This window comes from Rhinolophus sinicus, chromosome 1, assembly GCF_057876585.1.
Source record: "Rhinolophus sinicus isolate RSI-liver-muscle chromosome 1, RSI-T2T, whole genome shotgun sequence".
NCBI classification, from domain to species: domain Eukaryota; kingdom Metazoa; phylum Chordata; class Mammalia; order Chiroptera; family Rhinolophidae; genus Rhinolophus; species Rhinolophus sinicus.
The window spans coordinates 7169125-7195147 of NC_142501.1; the positions used below are offsets into that span (position 1 = coordinate 7169125).

Sequence of the window (26023 nt, forward strand, 5' to 3'; positions counted from 1 at the left end):
AAATGGGCAGGCTCTGGGCTTGGCGCGCGCGGGCTTTGGCTTGGCGCGCGCGGGCTTTGTCTTGGCGACCGGGAAGTTCCGCCCAGGCAGGGCCTGGCGATTTTCCATGGCTCCTGACACTTACAGATACAGAAGCTGAGCAGCAGACGGGACAAAGAGCGGTTTGGATCCAGAGCCCCAATCATCGCGCCGCTCTACCTCCCACTATCCAGCTCAATCCTGCTCCCCGACCCTTCTTAACCTCATTTCTGGGCCTGAGGGTTGCGAAGCTCCCGGAGCCCAGACTCTTCCTAAGATCTCAGCACAAAACAAACCGGGATCCTGGGCTGAGAACGTACAGACGGGCGGAGAAAGTCTGACCCCGGAAGCAGTCGTGGCGCCGGCCGTCGCGTCTTCGGTTGCCAGGGCGCCGCCCCGGAAGTAGGGCGCGGCGCGCTGCCGGCCAGTCTGCCGGGCCGCGGGCGGCGTCCTCCTGTGAGCGCCGGAGTGGGACTGGAGGTGGCGCCGGGGCGCGGTGCGGAGGTGCCCTGCTCCGCGCTCCTCGGCGCTGCTCTGCGCCCAGAGGTGAGGCCCGGCGCGGAGGCCACCGCCTCCCGGGACCGAGGGTGTGGCCGTGCGTTGGTGGGCGAGTGCGCACGCGCGAGCAAGTGGCGTCTAGGTCTCCGCGGCCGCTACCGTGCGGTTTAGCGGCTGCTCGTCGGACCCGAGCCCTGCAGGAAGCATGTTCTGACTACTATGCCCCTCTTCCTCCTCCGAGTTCCTCTGACTTACTTTGTGCCGCCCGATCCTTGTAATTGAATTCTTATTATTTTCCTAGACTTTTCCATTCATTTGCAAATCTGTATTGTTTTTCTTGGCATCTTGCGGGGCGTGGTGCCCCTGTGGTGAGAGCTTTGGGCTGGAGGCCGGAGACTTGTGTTCCCCGCCCTGCTCTCCTCTCTCGGGTCTGGACCCAGGCATCTCCCCTCCCCGTTTCCCCATTAGTTAGAGGGGGTGGGGGCGGAGGTGCTCACCACCCCCTAGAGTAGCTGGGGCATTACAGGGGCTTCATCTAGAAGTAAAAGTATCATCGCAAGCTGTTTAGGGTTTGCAAAGTGGTTGTTTGTTCGGGAAACATTTAATGAGCACCTTTCAGTGTTAGGTGTGGCAGTGCGAAAGATCCGTCCTGCTCTGCACGCAGGGAATGACAGGCATGAGTAAAGAGTCACGTGGGGCGTGGCACTGTCACCCAGACGGGGGTGAGGAGAGGGACTGGCAATCCAGCTGTGAAGGCCTGCACAGCGCGGATGTGAAGTTGTCATTTACACTGTTACTTCTTTAAAGATGGTGCTTTTTCATTTTCAAAGAAGACTTAGCTAGGAAAGAATCCAGATGCCCTGGAATCCTGGCCTAGCTGGGACTTTATTGAAAGAGGTAGTGGTAGTCGAGGCCAGTGGGGATGAGGGCAGAGAGGGCTCCCGTTTTAGATGGCTGGACCCGCATGAATGAGATGATTCCCCTGCTTGCTGTTTCCACTCAGGTTGTCCCTGCCTTTGCCTGAGAGCAGTCATAACTCTAGGACGGAAAGGCCTCTTAGCAAAGTTCTGTCTTCCTGAGGTTGTAGGCTCGGATGTTCCCTGAGATCTTCCCTCACTCAGCGGAAATCAGCTAGACTCCCTGGCCCCTCCTCCACGTCCCAGTAAAGCTGTGGCTATCGCTGTGGGTGATGGTGTACAGGTTTGTCTCCCCTGCAGGGCCGGGCTAGGCCTAATTCAGAAACACAAGCAGCCTTTGGCTGACGTGTGGCGGGAGTTCACGTCTTCATTTTTGTTAATTCATCAAATATTGATTGAGTGCCTGCTTTTACTAGACACTGTTCTGGGGGCTGGGGATTGCACAGGAGATAAAGTGGAACCACGTTCCTGCTTTCCTAATGGGACAGAAGACGGGTAGGTAATCACCAAGGAACCAAATGCATGCACTAGACCAGTTCCTTTCAAACTTGAGCAGGCTTGAGAATCACCGGAGAGCTTAAGACACAGGTTCCTGGGCCCTGCTCCCAGCGAGTCTGAATCCGTGCATCATTGGGGGTGGGGATCAAGACTGCATTTCTGACACACCCCTCGTGATGCCCATGGTGCCGGTTCCTGGGCTGTGCTTTCTTTGAGTGGCGCTGGGCCAGACTAAGCAACTGTTTGCACTGTGGGTGCTATAGAGAAGCAGTGACAGTGTTGTAAGTGGGGTGGGTCGAGATGGAGACGGGAAAGCCACTCTGAGGATTTGACCTTTGAGAAGGGGCCAGACATGGGGGAAGAGCAAAGCCGTCAGACAGGATGCAGCTTGGTGGGTGTCAGGAGCTGAAGGAAGGCTAGGAGCTGGAGAGGGTGGTGGTGCGTGGGGAGGGTACCAGGAGACAAGGCCCAAGAGGTGACAGGGTCCCTGATCGTGCAGGGAAGCCATGTAGGTCATGGGTGGACCGCTAGTTTTAATCTGGGTGCAGTGGGAACTACTGTAAGCTTATGATCAGAGTGATGTGATTTGCTTTGTGTGGGTAGAAAGATCAGCCTGCTGCCGGGTGAAGAATGGGTGCAGTGGGGTGACCCATTCACTCATGGCACTTACGAAACCACTTGGGGCCTGCTGTGGTTGTCTGGGATCTCTGGGACTCGGGGAGAGACACCAAGGATCTGGAATGTTCTGGGGTGGAGCTGACATGATTTGGTGCTGGATTGAATTACTGGTCCCTTCCTCCCCAAGACCACAGTTGAACTTGGTTGGGTTGTTGAAGCCTTTGCCCTGGGGCTTACAGCCTGTTGATTGCACCTCTTGCTTCCTCTCTTTGATTAGCACAGTTGGGTCCCAGGCAACCTTATGTTCCCCGTCGCGGGCCTGGCACACAGTGGCTGGACAGAAGCTAAATTATGGATAGCCCACGGCCACCCTGTGGAAGCTTGTTCTCAAGCATGCAAAGGCTCTGCCCACTTGCCCCGGGAACGGGACCCACACTGTGTTCTGGAAATAACCAGCAACTGTCTGGTTTCAGGATGACTTTCCGCAGCTGACATACCCCAGGTGGTGACAGTCCACCACGATTTCAAGCTGTGATCAGGGTCGAGATCACACCACTCTGTTTTTCCTGGTTAGGTTGTTATGATGCTCATGCTCAGTGTTGAAAGTGCCTGACCACGTGGCTTAAAATTCAGATGCCCCAGTTCATGTGAGAGGTAAAGTGTCAAGTTCATTATGCACTACCATTAACCCTACTGTTTTTTTTCTGTCTTAGGAGGAAGTGACAGGAAAGTGATCTGACATCAGGTATTGATTTACTTTTCCAAGGAAAAGGTCTTAGTATTAGGGTTGGGAAGGCGTCAGCCCTGGCTTCTGTACCGTGGGATTGGCCAGCGGGTTCCTTTGTCTGTTCTGCAGATGATTCCTGAGCCCCCTCATTGACTGGGTGCTGGGGGACGGAGCGAATCAGCCCACCCTCTGCCCTGCGTGGGGTTGACATGGGAGACTCACGGTGTGGGAGTGGGAGGGAGGCTGTATGGGTTGACGACAGGTTGGTTGCAATCTCACCTCTGCCTCTGAATAACTGAGCCTCCCTCCCCATCTATACATGAGAGAACGCCTGCCCTCGGGTGTCCTGTGAGCCACATTGATAGACCCAGCGGACAGGAATGAGCACGGCTGCCCAACCCAGCGCCCCACCAGCCTCGTGCCTAATAGGTGGTGGCTGTTGTTTCTAGTGATAATACTAGGTTGGTGCAAAAGCAATTGTGGTTTAAAAGGTTAAAAATAATTGCAAAAACCGCAATTACTTTTGCACCAGCCTAACATGTGTATATAGACGTGTAATTCATACCTTCTCTGGGAGGGTGGGTTGGTCTCCAGCCCCGCCCCAAGCCTGACAGCCCCCGCCTCCCCAGGGCCTGGCCTGCCTGACGCCCTTGTTTCAAGCCCAGTTACCAGTCGGAGCACCTGCTGTGGGGGGGTCCACACCTGCCCGACTGCAGTGATCCCAGCAGGTCCTATGCGAAGGACCTGTGCTTCCATCCCCACTTTATTGACTGGGGAGGCCGAGGCCCCGAGAGCGCTGGCCGGTATCTGCAGCTCAGACATGTCCGCGCTGGGAACGAACCTGGTCTCCGAGCTGCAGGTGTGGAGTGAGCTGCTGTCCTTCCTTTGGTTCTTCCCAGGGCGACCTTGCCAGCGGTTCTTGGTGGAGGTTTCCACACTGATTGGCACATTTCAGAAAAGAGGTCCTCTGTCTCTTCAAAGGAGAGGTGGCCTTAGTTTCTCTCCTTTTTATTTTTTTAACTATAAATGACTTTTTGCTCATCACTTTACTGTATTCTGTCTCACACACACACACAGATACATATATTTATAAAAGACTTTTTATGGGCATAAATGTCGCATTCTTTTTTGCCCAGTGTTTAGTGTGGATGCATCTTATCTTAGTTTCTTAGGGCTGCGGTATCAAGGAGCCACACTCTTGTGGCTTAGTGCGGCCACAGTCTGAAATGAAGGCGTTGGCAGGGCCGCTCTCTCTGAAGAGTCTGGAGGGTGCTTGCCTCTTCCACCTCTGGTAGCCCCAGGCAGCCCAGGCTGGTGGCAGCATAAGTCCGGTCTCTGCCTCCATCTTCGCGTGGCTGTCTTCCCTCTGTGTCAGTTTCCTAGTCAGTGTCCCTGTCTTCACACAGTGCTCTCGCCTGCGTGTGTGTCTGTGTCCAAATTTCCTCGTAAGGACACCTGCCGTTGGATTAGGGCTCACCTGACAGCTCATCTTAACCTCAGAGACCCTCCTTCCACATAACGTCGCATTGCCAGGTGCAGGGTTGGTATTGCAACATATGTTTTTGCAGGACACCATGCAACCCCTAACACATCTCCAGAAGTGACTATTGAAAGCAAAGAGTCAAGTTCAAAGGACTGACCCTTGAGGACTTGTCCGTTCACTCACACAGTGAGTAGTTCCGGTGTGCTGCTCAGGTGTCAGTGAGCTAGGTGCTGGAGGTAACAGCGTGGGGCAGAGGGCCTGGGAGCTTTGCTGGAGATGCCCACACTTCAATCTAGAAAGAATCAGTGGGATGAGAGGGGAACAAGTGACTAAGAGAGCCCAGCCCTCGTGGGTTTATGGAAGGAATGCCCACAAAGGACTGAAATGCACGGTAGGAGGTTCTGAGTGCTGACAGAGGTGGTAGGAGAGGTATATTTGAAGGCAGGAAATAGTAATTCCAGTGAAAATGATGAGAATCACTCCCCAGGGGAAGTGGCCTTGCACTGAGTCTTGCTCGCGTGATTGGTAGGCGTTGGAGAAGAAGCAGTGGAGAAAGGCCCTGGCTGGAGAGATGGGTACGAGGATGGGCTGGCAGGTGGGAAAGGTTGCACGTGTGTGTGGAACAGCAAGGAGGTGGTTGTGTGCGGTGGAAATGGGCTGTATGAAATGACGGGGCGACATGGAACCGCAAAAGGTCAGGAGGAGCCAAGAAGTAACAGAATTCAGAAATAGTTATCACAACCAGAGAACCTAAAAGCATCTTGGGGTGCATGTGTTAAACAGAAGCAATCCACTGAATACCCTGGTTAGTCACAGATTTGCTCTGTTCATAAAACTGTTAGAGTCCGTCTGTGTGTTAATTTTATTTTAGGTAAGAACCTGAGGCAAGAGTCAGTGAAACTGAAGAGAAATTGGACGTTGCCGTTGGCTCCATAAGTACCTCTGGTAGTAGGTCCAGCCTGAGCTGTTGGATGTCACACGTCCAGCCTTAGTGACCCTTGGTCCACACGGTGGATAGCGGAAGCAGAGGCTCCATTTCCTGCTCCGTAAAGTGAGGGTGAGAATATTTGCCCCGTGTGCCTTCTTGGGTTGGGGTCATACCTGCGGAAGCATCTGATGACAGTACAAGTAGATCTTGCTGCCTTTACCATTTCCTACTATTGCTCTCGCTTCTGCGTTACCCCCATGGTGGGAGTCAGTGACTGGTCTGAGGTTGCCCTGGAGAGATTTGTGTGAAATGAGGTGAATGAATTGTGCAGCCGTGGTTGTGGTGTGGGTGCTGCCTGGCTGGGGGTGGTTCTCATCTGAAATCCCACATCTGCAGTTGGACTCTAGGGGGCAGGACACGAGCAGGATTCGTCAGGGATGTAGGGCTCTTTGGGCTGAAATCAGAGAGAGAGAGAGAGAGAGAGAGAGAGAGAGAGAGCTCCCCTCTGCGGTGGGTTTTGACACTGCCAAAGGGTGTGAGTTGTGCAAGGTGTGTGGGATTGGCTCAGTGCTGGGAGCTGAGGTAACAGCACATGGGGATGAGTTTCCTGTCGTGCATCGGCCATCGTTTCCATGGTGACTGCTGACTGCACCTGGATCATGATGTAAGGTCAGTAATGACCTTATATGGTTGTTAGATGTCAGCTGTAGTTTGCAGGGAGATTGCATTTCTTTCTTTCTTTGATCCTTGGCTATTGTCTTCCTGATGAAGGCCAGGTTCACAGAGGGACGCTTGGGCTGTTGAAAGAGGTGGTGGGTCACCTGGGGCTCTCTGTTGTGGGGGGCCATTCTGTACATTGCAGGATATTTGCCAGCATCCCTGGCCTCCACTCACGAGAAGCATTCCCCACACCCCCAGCTGTGACCAACAAAATGTCTCCAGACATTGCCAGATGTCCCTGGGGGGACGGAATCGCCCCTCACTCAGAACCACTGCTGGAGCGGGGGACTGAGCTTAGGGTGGTGGGGGGGAACTGGGGGATGTAAAGGATTCCTTTGGGTGGGGGGAAGCTGTGGAAGTTTCAAAGCCCTAAGAACTTATCTCTTCTAGGATTATGGCAGGAAAAGTGAAATGGGTCACTGATATCGAAAAGTCAGTGCTGATAAATAACTTTGAAAAGAGAGGATGGATCCAAGTGACAGAAAATGAGGACTGGAATTTTTACTGGTGAGTATGAAAAGCAGGATTTGATTGTTTTCCTGCTTTCCTCCTCGTTCTAGTACCTGAGGACAGAATGCACGCCCCGAGGTAGGCGCCCATGCCATCGTGTGCCCCCCATCACGCACTTTTCATCCCATGGCGCCGCAGGAGCACAGGACGAGGAGCCCTTGGCTCGTCTGCGTTGTGGAGTTGCCCACACTTCTGTTTCTCAAACAGCTGAGTGTGGGTAATACTGTGGGAATTTGGGGGAGAAACCAGAGCACAGCCCCCTCTGGTTAATGTCCCTTCCGCTCGGTGCCTGATTGCTCGGCGCCCAGGGTCTGCCCTGGGGAAGCCAGCGACCTCTTATCCAGGAGGAGGACTGGGGGAGAGGATTCTGTGCTTCCCTTTGCTTCCCTCTTGGATGGCAAGAGGGTCCTATTTGGACTGATTTAAAGAAACCGTGACTTGGCATTGCCTCCTGGGTGGCACTCCACCCAACCAGGAACCTGAGAGTTTTCCTGGACTCCTCCCCCTGCTCCCTCTTGCCCCTTCCTGGGGGTGAGGTCCTGTGTCCTCAGAGGTGCCAGTCAGAGCCTCTGAAGCATGCTTCCTGCCTCAGGGCAGCCTCCACCCTCTGGCAGGCTCGCAGGACAAAACTTAAATCTGGTTGGTGGTGGCTTCTGCCATCCAACCCTCTGCAGTCCGGGGCCCAGAGCATTGCAGTGTCTTTGAGGTTAGGGGGCAGCGCATCAGGGTCTCCAGGGGCTTTTTCACCCTATACATCGCCCCCTCCCCAAGACTCAGTGTCCCGCCGCTGTCTTGAGAGATATGGCCTCCTTCACGCACCAGCACACATGCTGCCCGCCCTGGAAGCCCCTCGGCCTCTCGTGGGCTCCCAGACTGCTGTATCCGTGTGTCATGCAGCAGATGCTGCGTGCCGTGATTCTCCCGCTAGTTGCCTCCTTCCATGTTACTATGAACCCCTGAGAGTGAGCACCTTGCCTGGTTATCCCGGCAGCCCCAGAGCCTGGCCGGAACCCAGGTGCAGAGCAGAGCGGGCCCCGGCTTCCACCTCCAGCGGTGACGGGGGATGACCTTGCTGTGCTCCCAAGGGCAGTGAAAGCTCCCTGCACTGTACCCCACGGCCGAGTTTCCGTACGGGAGGGTGGAGTGCAGGGAGGGAGGGCATTTGTGGACTCATTCAGCACCCACATGGTTTGGTGTCTAGTTAGTATTCTGACTTCTCATCGGTAAAATGAAATGATTTACCCAGAGCCGTTTCACAGGCGCTCTGGAAGGAAGGGCTGAGCAGGACAGGGCTTTGTACTTACTTGTGTAGCCCCGGCTCTGTCATGGGCTTCGCAGGGGCTCAGTGAGTTCTTTTGGCGTCTCCAGTGGGTGATCAGTGCTTGGGGGAGGCGGCGAGTGTCCCCCTTCTTCATACCAAAGCAGCACGTTGGCGCTATTCTGAACAAAAAAGAGAGGATGAGAAAGGAACTAAACAGTATAATTTTGGGTAGTTAATAGCTTAAGAGCTTTTGTTTTAGCAGGAAGTGTCCTGTCAGGTCTTAAGAATTGGTTAGGTATCATAGTAGAGACAACTAAATGGTAAATAGTTGGGGAAGGGTAAATCCGTTCACTGAGTGGGCTGCAGTATAGCCATTAAAATAATTATAACAATTACAAAGCAGTTTGGAAAATTGTATAACAAGTATGAAGAAAAACATCTTATGAAACTACTTGTATTCTGATAACAACTATTCAAAAATAGCTTACCTGTGGGCAGGAAGTAGAAGCGACATGAAACGTGAAAGCAGTTACTGTGACAGCGGCTGTATTGGTTAGTTTGCCAAATTAATGTGCGTAACAAACACCCCAAAACTTAGGGGCTTCAAGCAATAGCCATTTTTTATTGCCCATGAGTTTCTGGGTTTGGCTGTGTGGTTCTTTTGGTCGGCAGGACTTAGCTGGTCTGCCTGGGCTCACTCATGCACCTCCTGTCCCTGGTGGGTCAGCTGGAGCTTGGCTGGTGCAGGATGCCCGTGGCTAGGACAACAGGGGCTTCTCTCCCCAAAATCTCTCTCCTCCACCCAGCCTGGTAGCCTGACTTTGTTCTCGTGATGGCAGGAGTCCAGGAGGGAGGGTGCAAGCTCTCAGGGCATTTCAGGACTTGTCTCAGAAGTGTCTCAGAAGTGTCCTGTCAGGTCTTAAGAATTGGTTAGGTATCATAGTAGAGACAACTAAATGGTAAATAGTTGGGGAAAGGTAAATCCTTTCTATTCCCACGTTCTTTTTGGCCAAAGCAAGGCCAAAGTGATGGGTGTCTGGGCCCAGGCCTTAAGAAACCAGCAGCTTCCACTTCTGTCTGGGAACCCTGTGCAGGAGCCCCGGGCTGCTGCCACGTGAGAAGCCCAACTGCTGGGACTGTCCTGCTGGAGAAGCTGCGTGCGTGTAGGTGATGTGTGTGGCACTTGCAGCTGTGTGGGGCCTGCCAGCCGTGCTCAGCAAGGTGCCAGACACATAAATGAAGCCTTCTTGCACCTTCCAGACCAGCTCATCTGCTGGCTGCATACCACCACGTGACCTCAGACAGTGCCACATGGAACAAAAGGACACTCAGCTGAGCGCTGCCCAAATTCTCGAGCCAAAACCACAAAATAGAATAAAATGGTTGTTGTCTTAAGTCGCCAACATTGGGCGGTTTGTGTTGCAGTAATTGGTGCCCAGAACACAACTCGTCACACACCTGAGGATGGTCGGGAACCAGCTCATTATTTTGAAAACTGATAAACAAAGGGAAAGAATCAGGCTTTTGTCAGTCTTTCCTGTATGGACTATTTTTCGGGGATCTAAATCATTGATGAAGGGAAATTTCTCCTTGGAGAAATATTCCCACTAATCAGTGAAGGAGGAATGAAAGAGCAGACTGTCACCACTTTGTAACCCTTATGAAATAAGCACCGAGGCCTGTCCGGTGTGGGAACCCCTCCCCCCAGGGCGCTGAGCACTGAGCTGCGGCTCGCCCCAGTGGACGTGCTCGACGTAGGAAATACACCCCACACGGTAAGGACTTAGCCTGAGGAAACATGTAAGGCTCCTCATCCCTCCTTTTTGTGTGGATTACAGTTGAAATGATAAGATTTTGGATATATTGGGTTAAATAAGTATATTATTAAATTATTTTCACCTAGTTTTTAAAACTTTTTTTTAAATGTGGCTACTAGAAGGTTCCTAATTACATGTGCGGCTCAGTTATGGGTCACATCTCTTTTCTGTTGGACAGCACTGCTCTGGGCATTGGCACATCGCAAAGGGAGAGGTCCCCAGGCTGGATGTGCCTGCCAGTGGCTGTACAAGCCACCCGGGACGCAGCCTTACCCAGAAGCCACCTGCAGCTCATCACGCTTCTAAGTCTGACTCCTAATTTATAGGAAGTGCTGGGGCCAGGGGAGGGTCCCAAATAAGGAACCAGGGAAAACCCTGCAGGACAGATGACACGGCGTCTTCAACCAGTAAATTGCATAAGAAATCAAAGAAAGGAGGGAGAGAGAATGTGTAGATTTAAACAGATGTGAGAGCGAGAACCAACTGCTCCAAAGGCCTGGCACAAGCTGTGAAAAATATTTGTCAGACAATTAGAGAAATTTGAACACTGAATATATGATGACATTCAGGAATTTCTGCTTTTTTTTTTAAGTTGTGATGCAGTATAAAATAGGATAATGTATAATATAAAAAGGAGTCCTTGAGAGTTAGAGGTTCTTACAGGAATATTTTGGATGAAATAATATGTCTAAATTGCTTCAAAACAAGCCAGTGTTATCAACTATAATTAGAGAAAAAGAGAAAAGAAAACCAAGCCAGTGTTTTGGGAAGTGGGTGGGGCACAGACAAACATGGCGGGCTGCATGGCAACAACTGTTGAAGCCGGGTAATGGGGTTCTGTTAGACTTCTCTCCCTACTTTTGCATACGATTGAGCTTTTCCATAGTAAAAAGTAAAAAAACAAAGTCCTTTTTCTAATGATCACAGGATCAAAGGAAACCCTTTGGCTGCTCCAGCCCTCCTCTGTAGGTTGGTGCCCTGGGGTGGGAGTGGGGGCAGGGACCACAGAGCTGGAGGCTACCGACCCCCGGCCCTGTTTTGTGACTGGGGCTCCCTTGCAGTGCCAGCCCTTCTGTCGTTCCTGTTCATGCCTGGCCTCTGTGGGGCTGGTGAGGACAGACGGGTGGGAGCAGCAGGTTGACTGGCTTTCTTAGAAGATGAGAAGGAAGTCATTTCTCTTTTAACTCTTCTCGCTTCAGTGGGGTGCAGCGCAGTTTAGCTGGACCGTCAGAGATCGCTCCGAGAATGTGACGTGCTCAGTAAGGCCAAAAATAACCCCTGGGGCTTTGGTTTTAAGGGGTCCCTGTCCTTTCTGACTGTGGGTGCAAATATTGTGTAAATGACTTCCTGACTTCAGAGTCTGAAAGAATCTGTCTTCCATTAGTTGGTTATCAATACTCAATGCTATTTTTTTTTAAATTAAAGTTTATCGGGGTGACAACTGTTAGTAAAGTTACATAGATTTCAGGTGTACAATTCTGTATTACTCATCTATAAATCCCATTGTGTGTTCACCACCCAGATTCCTCCTTCCATCACCATATATTTGAATTCAATGCTATTTTAATTGATAACTATTTATTGAACACCTATTGTGTGTCCCTGTGGGGACCCTGGCTCAGGTGATGGAGGGCAGTGGGGAACGGCTCTGAGGGAGCGTGCTTCTGGGCAGAGTTCCCGGCTTGAATGCAAACACCTCTCTGTGGACACCCTGTGAGCCCGCCTCCTGCATGTCGCTCCGGTGCTTCTCTTTCAGGATGAGCGTGCAAACCATCCGAAATGTCTTTAGTGTCGAAACTGGCTATCGGCTCTCAGACGATCAAATCGTCAACCATTTTCCGAACCACTACGAACTGACCCGGAAGGATCTGATGGTGAAGAATATTAAAAGATACAGGAAAGAGCTGGAGAAAGAAGGGAGTCCTCTGGCAGAAAAAGATGAGAATGGAAAATACCTCTATCTGGGTTTGTGCCTTTTTCACTGGCCTCAGCTTTTAAATAAATAGTTGAGTTTTTGCTTCAGGGGCAGAAGGTATCGAGATGGCGACTGTTGGTTCTGATGGGTGAACGTGTTGGTGCAAGTTGTGAGGGTGCCTCTTTCATTGCAGGTGTCTCCAGAATGGGGGGCGGGTGCCCAAGTTTGGAATCTGAGTTTCTATGAGTGCCTGCACGTGTGCTTCCTGTAAGGGAGGGGATGTCCTCCGCTTAGCACGGAGGACCACTTCCTGAGCTACAGAGGGCCACGAAGGGTTACTGCACCTGTTGACAACCAGGGAGCACGTGTGTCCCTGTCCTGTCTGGTGATAAAAGTTGGACTGGTGGATAGTGTCAGAATCCCTTGACATACCTGGGCAAAATTATGTAAGTGACCTCTCTGAGCCTTGTTTCCTCATCTGATAAAGGAATGACAGCACCTAGCTCACAGGTGCTGTGGGGATTAGTTGAGACGGGTTTGCACAGTGCTTAGCACACAGGTAATAAAGGTAACATTATCGTACAGGGAACGAACCGCAGAAGGCCTTGCCGGGTTGGGGGGTGTGTGTGTGGGGGTAATAGTTGCAGTGCTTTCTGTTTGTGGCCGCTGCTGGGCTGGCTCACCATGTCCCCTCTACTGTACCTTTCAGACTTTGTTCCAGTTACCTACATGCTGCCCGCCGACTACAACCTGTTTGTGGAAGAGTTCAGGAAAAGCCCGTCCAGCACCTGGATCATGAAACCTTGTGGCAAAGCCCAGGGCAAGGGCATCTTTCTGATCAACAAACTCTCCCAAATCAAAAAGTGGTCTCGGGACAGCAAAACATCCTCGTAAGTGGGGAAACCAACTGTTTCATGTGCCTCCTCACTGGCGGCTTCGTGGCACCATCAGTCTGTTGGCCATGGGCTGGGTGGCCCTCACTTGCTTTTGCGGGTGTACATCATTTGTCATGTGGCATCAGGGCAAGGCTCTGTGGATACAGTAGTTTCATTAATAGTAGACTCTCCCGTGAGGCGAGGTGCAGAGGGAAATGGTGCATCAACCAGCATAAGGTCACCGGAGCAGGAAGTCTTGCAGGCCACTCTGTTCCAAAACTTGGTGTGACACCCATCCGGTCATGGTATTTCAGCACAGCACCTGCTTATGACCTGGGACTCGAATCCCCGACACTTACTGTCAGTGCGTCTTGTTGTCTTTGAGAAGCCTCATCTGGGTAAACTGGGGACACTGACAGCACCACCCATGTGTGAGGTAGGGATACACCAAGCGCCGGTCAGTGTGTGCGGACAGCAGTACAGTGGTACCTCGGTTTTCGAACGTCTCCTTTGACGAACATTTCGGTTTACGAACGCCGTAAACCCAGAAGTAAATGCTGCGGTTTTCGAACACGCCTCAGAAGTCGAACATGTCACGCGGATTCCGCTGAGTGCGAGATCCTGAGGCCTAGCTGTCGGCTGTTTTCCAACATTTCAGAACTCGAGCGGTCTTCCGGAACGGATTATGTCAGAAAACCGAGGTACCTCTGTATGTGTAACGCCAGGCGGCTGGCCGGGTCAAGTCTCCCTGGGTTTGGGGCGCCCCCAGAACTGAGGATACCAGGGGACTCCATTCAGGGCTCACTGTTCGCCTCTGGGGGGGTCCTTGACAGCTGTCAGTGAGATCCTTTCTGTTGGGTGAGGGCTCACCTGTCAGGAGTTCCCAGGAGTGGCAGTGACTCCCTCTGCTTTGCAGTACATTGCTAGCCCCTGGGGGGCTCAGCCCAAGGAGCACTTCGCTGACGGGTTCCCAGGAGCTGCTGCCACTGTCCCCAGTGGACACCATCTCACCTGTGTCTTCTCTCTTAATGAGAGGCAGGGAGCTGGTTCCCAGCCAACTAAAGGCAGGCACCTTCGGTCTTCGCCATCTAATTTTGGCTTTCTCTGACGCGTTCAGGTTTGTGTCTCAGTCCAATAAGGACGCCTACGTGATTTCACTCTATATTAACAACCCGTTACTCATCGGCGGGAGGAAGTTCGACTTGCGCTTGTACGTCCTGGTGTCTACGTACCGCCCGCTGCGCTGTTACATGTAAGAGCCCCGGGTTCTGTTTCCATCCTTAAGGTGGCGCTCTGACGTCACACTTACTCCTTAGCGCCAGTATGAGGGCTGGTGACACATGGCCTTTGTGCAGCCCCCGGCATATTGTCAGTACTGGCTAAAATGGCGAACCTTGCTAGTGGGAGTCTTAAAACTAAAAGCTCTTTTAACTTGGCACATGTGCTCAGTGAAAGAACCCAGGCACAAAAGGCCACATAGTGTGTAATTTTGTTTATATGGAACACCCAGAATAGGCCAATCTTTAGAGACAGGAAGGTTAGTGTTCGCCTAGCACTGGGGTCGGGGAGTGATTGCTAATGGTTCCAGGCGTTCTTTTTGGGGTGATGCAAATACTGTAAAATTGAGTGGGGTGATGGTTGCACAACTCTGTGTATACACCACAAACCATTGAATCATACACTTAGGTGAGTGAGTTAGATGGCACATAGGACATATACCTCAATAAAACTGTTATAAAAAAAGAATCCTAAAAAATTAAAAAGCCGTGCTTTTCAAAGTTTGAAACAAACAAAACACAGCTCTTGTTTGAGAACAAGGTCCTATTTTTATATGCTTCTCAGAGTACTGAATTGCCCTGAATTCCACGTAGGTACAAGCTTGGGTTCTGCCGCTTCTGCACGGTGAAGTACACCCCCAGCACCAGCGAGCTGGACAACATGTTTGTTCATCTCACCAACGTCGCCATTCAGAAGCACGGGGTAAGTGTTTCTTCTCACAGGAGCTTAAGGAAATGGATTGATTTTGTGGGTCTCTCTCTGTTTCTGCAGGAGAGGGTGGGCAGGCGGGAGGGTGATATCAGGATGCCCTGTGCTGACAGGGAGTGGGAGCCCTAAGTATCTGGTGTGGCTGTCCTGGGCCATCAGCTGAACTAGCCTGCGGTGGGGACAAAGGAAGCCCCAGGTTCAAGCCTTGCCTCTAGTTCTGTGACCTTGGGCAAGTTAATTTGACTCTCAGAGCCTCAGCTTCTCCCGTTGTAAAAGGAGATGATATTATTAGGTTAGAGAGTTGTTGGGAGGATTACGTGAGAGCGCTCATGCTTAGTCATTCGTTGAGTAAATACTGAGCACGTGTCTCGGTAGGTCCCATGCTAAGTGCTGGGCTACAGTGATGGGCAAAACTGCCTTGGTGCCCACTCTCATGGAGCCTCGAGTCTGGGGAAGGAAGACAGTCATCACTAACCACACTGATGAACATGTAATCCCCACCCGAGATGTGTGCTCAGAAAGGAAGGAGTGCAGGTGGAGAAGAGCCTGGAATGAGAGTCCCCTTGTCTGGTGGTTGGAGAAGGCCTCCCTACCGAAGTGGGGCGAAGTATGAGCGGGGTTACCGAGGTGGAGGTGGGGAAGGAGCGTTCTAGTGGAGGGTCCAGCCTGTGCCAAGGTCCTGTGGCAGGATGGAGCAGTGCAGGAGCGGGAAGGAGGTCAGGGTGGCTAGCGCCCCCAGAGCGAGGGTAAGAGGTACCTTGGTTTTGAAGGGTGTTGGGGGCCGCCTTCTACAGCATGTGCTGCAAGGCGTAAGTGACTCATTGCGAGAATATTCCAGACTTGAGTATTTTAAAAATAGACGCATGTAGGAGGCCCAGATCCCCCCAGGGCCAGGTCCACCTGAAGGAGGGAAGGGGCGCTTGGGGAATGTTCAAGGGCCCTGGGTTCCTCGGGCACGTTGCCTGAGACCCTCACCCCTGATCCCTTTGCCAGGAAGACTACAACCACATCCACGGGGGCAAGTGGACCGTGAACAACCTGCGGCTCTACCTGGAGAGCACCCGGGGCAAGGAGGTGACCAGCAAGCTGTTCGACGAGATCCACTGGATCATTGTGCAGTCGCTGAAGGCGGTGGCTGTGAGTACGGGGACAGGGCCGAGCGGGAGACAGTGCTCGGGCGCTGGGGTGCTGCTCGTTCTGTGCTAAAAGCACCTGTTTGCAGGGTCTCGCCTCCTGCTGGTCTGCCAGAGGCTGAGGCAGGTTCGTGAAGGGAGAGGGCCACTTCCAGCCAGGTGCTGCCCTGGGTGCCCAGGAGCCAGGCCCTTTGCTGTGGCCACGGGCCCGGGTGCGTCCCCTTGACAGCATTGTCAGCTCTCCCGTGCCCGTTGAATCCACAGTGAAGATTTTGGCATAAGCTCATGTTTCGGAGGGAGGCTTGCATCAGCCGCTTCATTTTTAGGCTTCTTGCTTTGCTGGTTCATAGTGGATAACCCACTTTTTTATTAACTTCAAGTTTCATGGTTGTTGGCTAATTTACAGCTTTTGTGTTTTGTCTTCCAGTTCTAAAGCAGGTGCACAGCTATTTTGGGGGGAAAGGAAAGGAATAAACGAGCACCAGCATGCAGGCCGCTATTTTCAGTGCTTCACATACGGGCTCTCTGAGGTGTTTGTCACCCCCAATGACCCAAAAACAAAATGGGGGCTCAGGCCCTCGAGCCAGGAAGTGAAGGGACAGGCGTGGGGGCCCCGGCCTGCTGAGCAGGCTCCTGACAGACTGGCCCCCTGTGCCGGACCTGAGGACACACACACACACACACACACACACACACACACACACACACAGCCTGGGCCCAGAGCCGGTGACACGTCCCGTGGAGTGTGTATGCCTGTGGTGGGGTACGTCCCATTCTTTTGTGAAAAGTTCAAAAACTTACAGAATCGCCACCATGGCTGACTGCAGTAGGTGTCCCCCACGCTTGGAGTTGAGGGGTGTGAGAAAGAGCGTCCTCCACTCCACGGAGTCGCGAGCGTGTGCCGTCGCTGCCTCAGGGAGACTAAGGCTCTCCCTCCCATGTTTACCTTTGAAAACACCAGCTTGTACTGAGTCCACCTGTGTGTGGAAAGCTTGTTGAAACAACCACGCAAAGAAAAGTACAGCTAGAAAGAGGTGACCCTTCTGGTGGGTTCCCTGACTTCCTCGTGTCTTGAGTTGAGCTCTTCCTATTTCCCAAAGTGCTACGTAAGCGCTTCACGTGCTTTCATTCTTTGCCTTTGGTTTACAGGAAAAGGAAAACCCAGTTTTAACACCAAAAAACAAAAGCCCAGTATCTAGTTAATATTGTTCATTGTTGGAGACATGTCTTAGGGGCTGTTTTATGACTCTTACCCCATGGAAGCCTTCTGAACCTCAATGGCTTGGGTGAGGAGGTCACAGTGGGGAGTGGGCGTGGAGTTTTGGGCTTGGGAGATTTCAGTCTGGGTCCCACCGTGTGCCAACAAGTGACTTTGCACAAGTGCCCACCCTCTCAGAGCCTCAGAGGCCACCTCTGTGAAATTGGGTCCCAGGCACCAATGTCACACGGTTGGTGTATGACCATGCACTGCAGGAGTTGACTTAATGATTGGGACAGAAGTAAACCTGCAGTCAGTTGACATGTGACTGTGCGACTGGTAATGCCTGATTCAGCCAGCCCTGCCATGCCCTTCCTAGCCCACTCCAGTCCCCCTGTATTGGCAGAGCTTTGAGAACTAGTTGGCTGTTTTAGCCGAAAACCTGTGATCTGGCCCCCGCCCTCACCTGGCTCACGGCTTGATCCTCGGGCCAGGGCTGCTGAGGCCTCCTGGGCCTCGGCCTCTGGAGCTGAGAAGCTGTTGGATTTCTAAGTCTCCGGGGGTGTTTGCAGCAAGGATTTCCTTACTCAGTTTTCTTCTTTTCTAGTAGCAAATATTTAGTCTCCCTGTTTTTACCAGGTAATTGCAAGGGTTACTGCAACACTGTTGCCTTCGGAGAATCCAGGGGAGAGGTGGGCAGGGAAGCAAATGGCTGCAGTGATGCATGAGGTGGGCTCCTGGCCCACGCTGAGGCCCCAGACCCAGAACATGGGACAGGATGGAGAGGCTGGCTGGGAACCACAGCTCCAAGGTTGAGGAAGGTGTCCACCTCTGAGCCCTGGAAGGGGGTCCAGGGAAGGAAGGGAGGGAGGGAGGAAGGGAGGGGCGAAGGCAGCAGGTGTTGGGGGTGGAGGTGGGGACCCGCTGGTCCCAGAAGTGAGACGCAGCAGCATGTCACAGCTGTGCAGAGCGTCCGCGTCTCTGAGACGCTGGTCTCGCTGGCCCCTGTGACGCTGGCCCGTAACCGCGCTCGCTCTCCCTGCAGCCGGTGATGAACAACGACAAGCACTGTTTCGAGTGCTACGGCTACGACATCATCATAGACGACAGGCTGAAGCCCTGGCTGATTGAGGTAACTCCCCCACAGGCCTCCCCGGGGCCACTGCCCGGCTTCTGGCTCGGCCGCCCCCCAGCCTAATGTTCCTCAGGCCGGTGGCAGGACTGGGGCGTCCGATGAGTTTTGACAACGTAACAGGGACAGATGTTCAGGTTTGTCCATTTGCTGATGGTTGAAAACGAGCCCATTCTGGACCTCTCACTTCCGGTGAGCCCACCACAGAAGGAGCTCGGTGGCCCTGGCGCCGCCAATGCTCCACATCTGCTCAGAGGCTCTGCCTTGTCCTTCTGGGGGACGTCATTCCTTTTCAGGAAGGGAGCTCACCAACCCGGAAGCCCTTGGGAAGTTTGGCATACCACCCAGAGATAAGGAACCTTATCTTCTTTGGACGAAGGCAGAGTTTGGAAGTGGATTCGTCTTCCTGTTTCAAGGCATAGACGGGATATAGTGGCGGCTGTTGTAGAAAGCTCTAGAAATGGCGCGGTGTATACACCCTTTTCCTGTGGCAAGTCTGGGTGACTGCGTCCACATAGTGGGCACTGGCGCAGCCACTGAGGCCCAGATGTGGAACCCACCTTGCAGGGTTGCCCTGCTTTGCTCTGCAGCTGGGAGGAGTTCAGGCTTCTGAGCCGACGCGGGTGGATCCGCCGTCAGAATGGAGGCCGTCCGTCCGTCCTGTTAGTGCATCTCCCGTGTGTACCTCTGATCACCATGTGTTCTCACCACACTCACAGAAAGGTGCGCGGTGCGGACCCTTTAGCTCAGTCCCATTTTGAGCCAGGAAAGCCATGTCTCAAGAACAAGTTGTGGTGAGTGGCCCCTTGTAGGGAAAGTCAGCAGGAACCCTGCAGGAAGCACTGTATTTATCAGCGCGAACTGTGTTCCATAACAGTGTTTTCCAAGTCACTGGTGATACTGCCAAAGGGGTGTGTGTGTGTGTGTGTGTGTGTGTGTGTGTGTGTGTGTGTAGGTGGGGGAGGGGTGTGGAGAGAGAGAGATATCCATATACAGATAGATATTAATAAAATGTTTTCTCCCATCTTAAACAGAGGAACTTGAATGGAAGTCAAGCTTTCCTTGATGCACTAAGCTCTTAATTGGGACTATTACTTCTACCATAATAACATCTTAATTTCAGCATATTTATAATAAGAATTAGAGTCTTATGACGTGGTAGGAGTCTCAGGGGCACCCGAGGCCCATGCACACTGTGCCCCGTGCACATTTGATGCCCCGCCAGCAGCACAGGACACACTGGCGATCTGGGGGGAACCTGAGCAACTTACAGATCTGCTCCCTCTGCTCCCATGGCCTCAGGGAAACGTCTCGCCAAGGTCATTCCAACTGTGCCTAAAGTAAGAGTAACTAGGTGGTGATTGAGGGCCTGTGGGACTCGCCACAGAGTAAACGTCTGCATTTAACGCGTGGGTTTTGTGACTTTGCTTAGCTGCTCAGAGGCCTTATGGTATGCCTTCCCATTTGTTGGTGGGCTCTTCATTTGGGTCAGGTTATTGCTTTATTAGTGAGCAAATAACTCTCTTAGCAAAAAAGGGGGCCCGTTGCCTTTTACTTCCACCCCCCGATGCTATGTGTTCAGGGTCATTTGGTTCACTAGTTCTGGCAAAGCTCTGGGTGGCTTTTGGTGCTCAGACTGAGCTCATCACACGGTAAATAATGACGTTATGTTTGTGGTACAGCTTGACCTAAATTTTTATTTGTGTGATGACCGATTTGTAGCTCAGAACCCCAGTCCTGTCTTTAAATATTATTTCTAGTTCCTCGAACAGCTAATAAAAGTCGATCACAAACTGCTTCCTAAATAAAGTACCCTGAAGACGTTAGATATTAACGTCATAGGATGATGACATTACCTGAACGCATGGTAGCCTTCTGCAGCGCACGTTTCATTCCAAAGCAGTGACTGATACAAGTGACGGACGCGGTTTCTTTCCTCGCAGGTGAACGCGTCCCCATCACTCACTTCCAGCACCGCCAACGATCGAATCCTTAAGTATAACCTGATTAATGACACCCTCAATATCGCGGTCCCTAATGGCGAAATTCCAGACTGTAAATGGAACAAGTCACCCCCAAAGGAAGTTCTTGGCAATTACGAAATTCTGTAAGTTTGCGTGTGACTGTGCCGTCATCCCTGTGTGTCTCCAACTGAGGGGTGCCAAGGCCCAACTGGGGTTTTCTGGGTATATGTGGGCAGAGTATTTCATGTATTCATGATATGGGCTAGGAAAGTGTTTGGGTGCGAAACCAGGCCTTTACTGGTCCGTTGCTTAGTAAATATTAATGAAGCACTTGCCACATGCCAGGCACCAGGTGAGCTTCTGGGACAGTGGCTGCAGGAGACATCATGGCTTATCCTCACGCAGGTCACTGTTGGGCGGAGAGGCCTGGTGCTACCACTTAGACTTGTGTGACATTGCAGAACTCTGCAGCACTTTGAGCCTCAGTTTGTACACCTTTTGAATGGGATTATACGCTCTTTCTTACAGAGTTGGGAAGAAATGGTAATAGGTAACATTTAGGGCTCACCACATGCCAGAAACTGCTGAGTGCTGTACACACATTGTCACGTTTTGTTTCCCCAGCAGCCTTATGCGATAAGTGTTATCATTAGCTCCATTTGACTGATGCAGAAACAAAGGCTTGGAGAGGTTAAGTCACACGTTGGTAGTGACAAAGTGGGAGCCGAGTGAGTGCCCATCAGGCTGGCAGTGGTTGAACAAAGTATGCGTCGTTCCTACCGCAGACTTGGCAGCTGTTAGACAGATGGGCCTGTGGCTCTGCTGCGGGGCCTGAGGCGGCAGGACAGCTTGTTGCAGAAAGGGGCGGAGCTTATAATCCTTGTGAAACAGGCAGTGACCTCAGCACCCGTCGTGGGACCTGTGTGGTGGCTTATCAGAAGTGTGGAAGGACATGTACTGGGTTGTCAGCACGATGCCACTGCTGTGGGGTGTGAAAGGGGAGCCAAAGAAAAGAGGAAAAGATGGCACCCCGAACTGAGCGCCTGTATGTGTTAGCATCGCACCACACGCTTCTGTAACAGTAAAGACCTGTGTTTAGTTTGCATTCTTAAGAAACAAAGGGTGAACTAGTTAGTGAACTTTACACACACGCACGCACGCACGCATGCACACACGCATGCACACAGAGCCCAGGCTCACAGCTGTCAGCAGGGGTTAGGACTTGAGCCCACAGCCCACGCCTGGCTGCCCTGTCCCCATTCCTCTGACTGAGGAAGGCTGCAGTGCAGAGCTAAGCACTTCCTTCAGGACTCGCTCCCCCACTGCTTCACATTTCCTCAAAGTCAAGAAGCCCATTTTTGGCCTATAGCTGTGGTCTCTGGCAGCAGTTGGTGCTGCTGTTAGGGGAGGGGCCGGAGGACCTGGGGAGGGGAGGGGGGACCTGGGGAGTGGGGGGGACCTGGGGAGGGAGGCGGACCTGGGGAGGGAGGGGGGACCTGGGGAGGGGAGGGGGACCTGGGGAGGGAGGGGGACCTGGGGGGAGGGGGCCTGGGGGGGAGGGGGGACCTGGGGAGTGGGGGGACCTGGGGAGGGGAGGCGGACCTGGGGAGGGAGGGGGGACCTGGGGAGGGAGGCGGACCTGGGGAGGGAGGGGGGACCTGGGGAGGGGAGGGGGGGACCTGGGGAGGGAGGGGGACCTGGGGGGAGGGGGCCTGGGGGGGAGGGGGGACCTGGGGAGTGGGGGGACCTGGGGAGAGGAGGGGGGACCTGGGGAGAGGAGGGGGACCTGGGGGGAGAGGGACCTGGGGAGGGAGGGGGGACCTGGGGAGGGGAGGGGGGGACCTGGGGAGGGGAGGGGGACCTGGGGGGGAGGGGGGACCTGGGGAGTGGGGGGACCTGGGGAGGGGAGGCGGACCTGGGGAGGGAGGGGGGACCTGGGGAGTGGGGGGACCTGGGGAGGGAGGGGGACCTAGGGAGGGGAGGGGGTTCTGGGGAGGGGAGGGGGTACCTGGGGAGTGGGGGGGGGCCCCTGCGGGGTGCAGTTTAACTTGCCCAAGTCACACTGCTGGCCCTGGCATCCACAAATAGGTGCTCTTGCTGCTGTTCTGGCGTTCGAGCCACAGGCCTGGCACTGCGTCTGCTCCCTCCAGGGCAGTCCAGGGCAGCTCTGCCTTTATAGCGGTTGAAGGGCCGTCCTGAATGCAGACAGGGACCGGCCTCTGCCTGCCTGCTGTTAGGAGGGCGCTGACAGCATCCTGTCTGATTACCCGCTGTAATTAGCTCCGTTAGTGGCCACACCATCCCTGGGCACAGCCCACCCCAGAAGCAGCTGCTTGCCAAGTGCTCAGTTCTGTTTGTTTCGTGTTGTTAAGCTGCACAGACCAGCAAAATGCTGAATGAAACTGGTGCCCATGTGTGGGTCTTCCCTCCATGCAGCACATTCTTACTGCACACCCGCTCCCAGGAAGGAGGTGCTGGGGGTGCCCGTGAACCCGGCGGGGTGGGGCGCTCCAGCCCTTCAGTCGCCCATGGAGACACAGAACAGGCAATAGAGTGATAACATGAACGGGGAGCCTGGGGGCGCTAGCGTCTCAGGGTGGGAGAGGCCAGGGAGGCTTCTTGGGAGAAAGTTCCACAGGCAGAGCCTTCAGTATCCCAGGGAGGCCGCCCTCCAGCATCGTCTCTCCTCAGTGAGAGGGCCCACGTGTTGTCTTCCTGACATCTCCATCCAGACAGAGGGAAACCCTGTACACCTGCCACATGGAGAACAGTCAGCCAACTGGCCTTCCTCCCTCCCCTTCCTGCCCCCAGTTTGCCACCCGAAGCACAACGCAGAAATGACGTTCAGGGGCAGACCGGTTGGCTTCGTTGGTTAGACCGCAGTGCAGAAATTACGTTGTTCTGCCTCAGACGTTTCTATCCCACCCTGCACTCAACCCGCAGATTGATTCTGGGAGTAAACCTATCACAGAAAGACCCCTTTGCAGATATCAGGGAAATTCAGCGGGTGCCGTATAGCAGCGTCTTAGTACCCTTTACGTTTGCTGTGCATGTGCACATAACAGGGTCCTCAGCCAAGACGTGGTCAGCAGCACACGACACCTATGAACGTACTTCATTAGCGAACAGAAAGTTTTCATACTCTGATCTGCACGGCAAAAAGGCCCAATTAGGACCCTGAAGCCTGGGCCTTTATATAATCCTCCATCTTTATTTAAAGCACACGCACCAGCTGTGTGACCTTAGGACACTGAGTAGGCCTCTCTGAGCCCGTTTCCTCAAATAGGAAGTAGGGATCATGAGGGTGATGTGAAGTCACCGTGGGGAAAGGAGACCCTATCCAGCAGAGCCCATGCAGTGCAGGGCCTGTAACAGGTGTGGTGGCACTTCACAGCCCTCAGGGGACCCGTGAGGGGGCCCCACCGCCATGAAAGAGGCCAGGGGCCAACCACATGCTGTAACTGGTTGGGACACTGACGTTCCAGGCCGCTTCTTTCTGCAGTGGGAGCCCAGGCTGTACCTCCTACCCAGGCCATCCCTTGGTACTGCGCAGGCCTGATGCGTACACGTTTGTGGGGAGGGTGGCTGGTGGAGGCTGGCACTGGCCTTCCTTGTGAGCAATCTGCTGACTCCCCCTGTCCTGGCCCCCTCCTCTCACACCCCCTGTTCCCTATCTGAAGTGGGGTCAGTCACACCTGCTCCTCAGGTGCTGAGTAAGAATTGCCGTCCTCTGTCCTCTCCCACACTACCCTGGTGTCATTCATGTTTCCTTTGGGGTCATTTCAAATTCCATCTGATGGCCAGTGTAAAATGTCAGCTGCAGGGGTTGGGGACTGTCCCCAGTAACAATTTAAAAAGGTTGTACCCATGCCCTGTGGCATCCGGTGGTGGTTAGTGGGTTGCCAAGGCCGCCTGGTGGGCAGGTGAGTCGGTGGCATGGGCGGGGGGCGGCGGGGTAAGCATCCAGCTGCTTCTCCAGGTCACTGCAGCCCAATGGCTGTGCTTGGCGCCAAATCCTGGAGATATTGTTTCTTTGTTTCTGTGTCTGTAGGTACGATGAAGAGCTGGCACAGGGGGACGGGGCTGACCGAGAGCTGAGAAGTCGCTCAGGCCAATTGCTAGGGTCCAAAGGGGGCCGGTCGAGAGACTCGGGGAGAACTGTGCTCACCACCTGGAAGTGACCGCCAGCTACAGTAAGGCTCCAGCCTGGACCCTTCCAGAACCGCTCACTGCACCCGGGCCCTCACTAAAGACCTAGGAGGATTTTGAAATTTCCTTTTTCTAGAGTTTTTTTCCTTTCCTAAGTCTAAATAAATAAAGACACTTCTTTGGAAGGCTAAGGAGTCTATTCCTAGGAAAACACTGTTTCCCCTTTGCTCTCACAATACTTCTGAGACCAGATGTGTGGGGATTTTTCCCACACCCAGCAATTCTGTATTCTAAGCCGGTTCTGGGTGGCCTGCAATTAATTTCAGTTCTGACACTATCAACCTGGAGATGGCAGCAGATCCCACAGCAGAAGGGCTCAGTCCTACAAGGCTGCCCCCAACTCATGATTTTAGATGCCAATCGCAAGTCCAGGCAGTTGCTTGTGCTTCTGACCAACTGGCTATAGATGCTCGGTTCCCATGACCCTCTCGAGGGTTGGATTACTTTGCTCGAGTGGCTTACGGAACTCAGGAAAAGCTGGCTTACCAGATCATTGGTTTCTAATAAAGGACACAACTCAGGAATAGCCAGATGGCAGAGATGCTTAGGGCAAAGTTTGGGGGTTGGGGGCGGAGCTTCCATGCCCTCCCCAGGTGCATCATTCTCCCAGGTCCTCCACGTGGTCAGCAACCTGGGAGCCCTCTGAATTCCATAGTTAGAATTCCATACTTTGGGATATTTCTGGAGGCTTCATTACATAATCGTTATGGATTAAATCGTTGGCCATTGGCAATTGATTCAGCCTCCAGCCCAGCTCCCTTCCCTGGATATTGGGGGTGGGCCTGAAAATGCCAACCCTGTGGTCACGTGGTGTGTTCCCCTGGCAACTAGCCCCCATCTGAAGCTGTCCAGGAACCCCCGCACCAGTCAATTATTAGTACAAACTCTGGTGCTGTTGTAAGGGGCTTGTTATGAGTGACACCCATTTTCTCCCATATGTGCTGGAGCTATTTCAGGAGCCAGAAACAAAACTAGATATTATAACAAAAAGATGCCCCAGAGCTCTTAGAAAGGAAATTACAAAGGTTTTATGTACCAGGAATGATGAAGAGCAAATACGTATTTCTTACTATAAATCAATATCACAGTCCATTTCGTTAGGGCTGAAAGAACTGACTCACGAAAGTATAAAATGACCAGCAGAAAGTAACCACTGCAGCATGTGACTCAGTTTAAGGTATAAACATTTTGTAAACGTTTGCACTGAAAGCAAAACCTGGATGTCTTACAGAATCATGCTGCTTGTGAGAAAGCAGGATTTTTAATCTGATGACTAATTTGGTTTCATTCCTTTTTGACTGTGGTTTTGAGGAAAACGGGCAATTTGGAACATTCCTGAGCAATTTGTCTTTACAGAGGCCTTTATCTAGGTGTTCTCTCTCAGAAGAGCCTGACCTGTGTTGCTTAGGTTTTGTAGGTGAGTCACGCGGCCAGATGAGCCCAGACGGTTCCTGCTGTGTGGCTTGTGTGACGTCGGCATCTGGGTTTGCTGCAGAAGAGGTACGCGCTGTTGGCAGCCACCAGCGGGGTGGGGGGGATGGGACAAGCTCTCGATGTGTGTTTACACAAAGCCACCCTGGACATTGGTGATTCACAGAAAAATCTGGGAGGAAACC

At 52.9% G+C, this 26023-nt stretch overlaps 1 protein-coding gene across 10 annotated transcripts; it reads left to right on the forward strand.

Moving 5' to 3' along the window:
- Positions 1–3: 3 nt before the first annotated feature.
- Positions 4–24538, forward strand: TTLL1 (TTL family tubulin polyglutamylase complex subunit L1). 10 transcript variants are annotated; one of them, XM_074326498.2, is made up of 14 exons: positions 426–564; positions 3263–3294; positions 3906–4135; positions 4845–4945; positions 5631–5816; positions 6798–6914; positions 11752–11960; positions 12620–12800; positions 13903–14037; positions 14657–14765; positions 15765–15908; positions 18148–18234; positions 20178–20341; positions 24250–24538. In XM_074326498.2, exons 6-14 carry the CDS (start codon positions 6802–6804, stop codon positions 24377–24379), a joined length of 1272 nt encoding a protein of 423 aa, XP_074182599.1. In that variant the 5' UTR covers positions 426–564; positions 3263–3294; positions 3906–4135; positions 4845–4945; positions 5631–5816; positions 6798–6801; the 3' UTR covers positions 24380–24538. The 10 variants fall into 10 exon arrangements, with proteins under 10 accessions (XP_088652227.1, XP_088652236.1, XP_074182599.1 ...); XM_088796115.1 differs by lacking the exon at positions 3906–4135 and adding an exon at positions 11195–11254 and having other exon boundaries at positions 428–564; XM_088796101.1 differs by lacking the exon at positions 3906–4135 and having other exon boundaries at positions 4–564.
- The last annotated feature ends 1485 nt before the right edge of the window (positions 24539–26023 follow it).